Raw genomic sequence first — 2,824 nt, 5'->3', positions numbered from 1 at the left:
AGACAGGAGAAATAAGTTAGTTGTATGTTGTACTGTATGTTTTCCAAGCTTTGGATTTGAAGTAAAACATTCCTTCAGGGCAAGCTGTGCCCAGAGAGTTGAAGTGAAGGACACTAAGGACACTGACAGGATTTTTTTTTTTTTTTAATACTGAGGTTAAAGAGGCTGAAGCTGATTTTTCATACTGTACTGCGTACTGGACTCGACCCTATCATCAGAAGTTGGGAGGAGAACTAATTGGATGATACTTTGAGTTCTGCTTTTTTTTTTTTTTTTTTTACCATATTCTGCTTTGTGATGTACTATCTCCTGTAATTTTCCTCAGTGAAGAAATTTAATATGACTTATTCCATGTCCAATTTTCTTTAATGTATGAGTGGACTTCAGTCATGGCTGGGCACTTATGTTCCCTGGCCTTCAGACTCGATTAATATCAGGAAATGAGCAACAGAAATTGAACAGCTAGCCAAGTTGGCCTTGTTTCTCTCCTTTGTTCTTTCTTTTGGTATACAGTCTACCCAATAGATGGCTCATCATGGCTTGGCTGGCTACACTTGCTATTCTCTTAAAATGGACTTTGAATTTCTACAGTTTACTTAGAAAAATGAGTTTGATTTTAGGCTATAATTTATTCATTGATTCATAATGTGCTAATTAATGGGAAGAATATGCAGTATGTGTTGTGATGAATGTCATATGATGTACAACTTCTGCTTTAGTTCTGTCACTCCTATCTTAATCATATAAATTCAATGAATCCCAAGTTCTTGGAGTAGTTGTATATGTAACTAGAAATTCACCGAACTCAGCTTCTACATATTTTGTCCTTTCACCTTCAGCTGCTGCTTTGGTCTCTCCGAGCTTTATCCTTTTGATATGCCCCAGTCACATTTCCTGTAAAGTCAATAGGTCAGGGCTGAGATTAGACTGTGTTCACTGTATCTCTTGTAACATTCCCCATTATCTGCATTGTGCTAGCACTGGTGTGTTGATTTTGTTCAATACGACTTTTTCAGTGAGGCTCTTTTATTTCTTCTCTTCCTTTAGGAGGAGACCCTTCCTCCAGAAGGAGAAAAAGAGGAGCCACCAGTAGCTCCCATCGTGGAGGAGAGCCCGAAGCCTACAGAAAACTTTCAAGAGCGACGAGCCCTGGCCATTGCAGCCAAAGCCCAGGAGATAGAGAAGGTCCTTTTGTATACACTTGAATTTACATTTAACTGATTCTCTAACTAGAGAAAGCTGAAAATGAGTCAGCAAGTGATACAGCCATGCTCCATTTTAATAGTAGTTTATTGAAGGTGCTGCATATATTTTTCTCATGTTAATAATGTTATACCTCAGCCAATATAAATTTAGATTAGGTTAGACCTCGCTGTAAACCTACTTCTCAGCCACTTTCATTGGTACCAGCCAGATATCAGTTTTAGTCCAGTATTTAAGCAATAATTGATTATCTGGCAAAGTAGCTAGTTGCTAAATTTTCCAGCGTTTTCCTGGTGGCTCTTGTTAATCTCTCATTCAGACTCCCTGACAGCTAGAACAACTCATTATGCCAAAGACCAATTGTATGTCCCGCATTGCTTAACTCCTCCTAACAAATGTGCCTGCACACAGGGATTTGAAAATGCTAAGATAATGTACATGGTGCAGGAATAAATAAATGAAAGCAGAAACAATACTACAGCTTATTCATAATATAGGCTTGTGTATACAATTAACTGGGTAGTAGAGCATTTAACAGAGCTTGGCTCAAGGGTGCCAACTATGCTCAGTCATCTAAAGGAGGCCATTACTGCACCAGTGAGCACTACTGCTGCTTTACTGGGCCCATTAAACCTGAGCCAGCTCTGCCCTGGAGCACAACCTGCACTCTCACATTGAGCCGTGCCACAGAGCTTATAGCTGTTGCTGATCTTGCAGCTTCTGGCCAGTTTTATAGCCTGTCTAATTTCTCCCCCATCTATGACTCCATTCACCAGACAAACTGTATAACATTTTAGCTCTATTGTGTGAGCTTTATTTAATGTTTGCAAGTACTGTAAAAAGTCTGAATGTTGTCATGGTCTCTGGCCTTATCAACTATGTTGTCTTACAACCCATACTCTCCCTGCTATAACTTTTAAATGTAGCCAGTTTTCAATTCTGTTTTAAATTGTTTTTGCAGGATTTCCCGATTCTTGGATAGTCCGTGTCTCACAAAATAGACCCTGAAAAATGTATTAGCACTTGTCTGGTGGCTGGAATAAATTCCCCATAGTGCCAAGACCACATAGCTAAACACACTGAAGTTAGACTTTCAGTCTAATAAAGTCACTTTCTAATGTGCTCTGTGAAATTACAGGACTGTTTCTCGTGTTGGTCAGATGTTTGGGTTTCTGCACCCAATCTGGTCTAGCCATCTCTTGTTCATATGTACACAAACGCACAGAGTCCAGTGGCTTCTCAAAACCCCACTAAATGTGTCTAAAATTGCCACAGATCACATCACAAGCTGAACTTTCCATCATCAGCCAGGCATCATGCTGGGCCACATTATACCAGTGCCTCGGTGTGTGTGTGTGTGTGTGTGTGTGTGTGTGTGTGTGTGTGTGTGTGTGTGTGTGTGTGTGTAGCTAAGTGAAGTTGGTCTGCTGGAATTCAACCTGAACCCGTTCTCATTGTCAGCATTGACTTTGGCTGCAGTACAGACTCACTGGTTATAGTGAGTGGCAAGGCATGAGATGCAATAAAGGGTATTATGTTTTACTCCTCATAGACCAGGTTGTGATACAAAGGGAGTTTTATTTCATTTGTGGACTGTTTTTGGCTGCAAAATAGACAGCCA

The 2,824-nt window shown here is 40.2% G+C and overlaps 1 protein-coding gene across 1 annotated transcript in view; it reads left to right on the top strand.

The window, feature by feature from the left end:
* The window catches only part of pphln1 (periphilin 1), a 14,684-nt gene that overhangs the window by 8,470 nt on the left and 3,390 nt on the right, over window positions 1-2,824 (top strand). The window contains exon 11 of the mRNA XM_020599448.1: window positions 1,048-1,185. Coding sequence (XP_020455104.1) covers window positions 1,048-1,185 — 138 coding nt within the window. The remainder of the gene's footprint in view (window positions 1-1,047; window positions 1,186-2,824) is intronic.

This window comes from Monopterus albus, unplaced genomic scaffold, assembly GCF_001952655.1.
Source record: "Monopterus albus unplaced genomic scaffold, M_albus_1.0 scaffold41.1, whole genome shotgun sequence".
NCBI classification, from domain to species: Eukaryota; Metazoa; Chordata; class Actinopteri; order Synbranchiformes; family Synbranchidae; genus Monopterus; species Monopterus albus.
The sequence above is the reverse complement of the archived record's forward strand: the minus strand, read 5'-3'. Positions and strand labels throughout refer to the sequence as shown.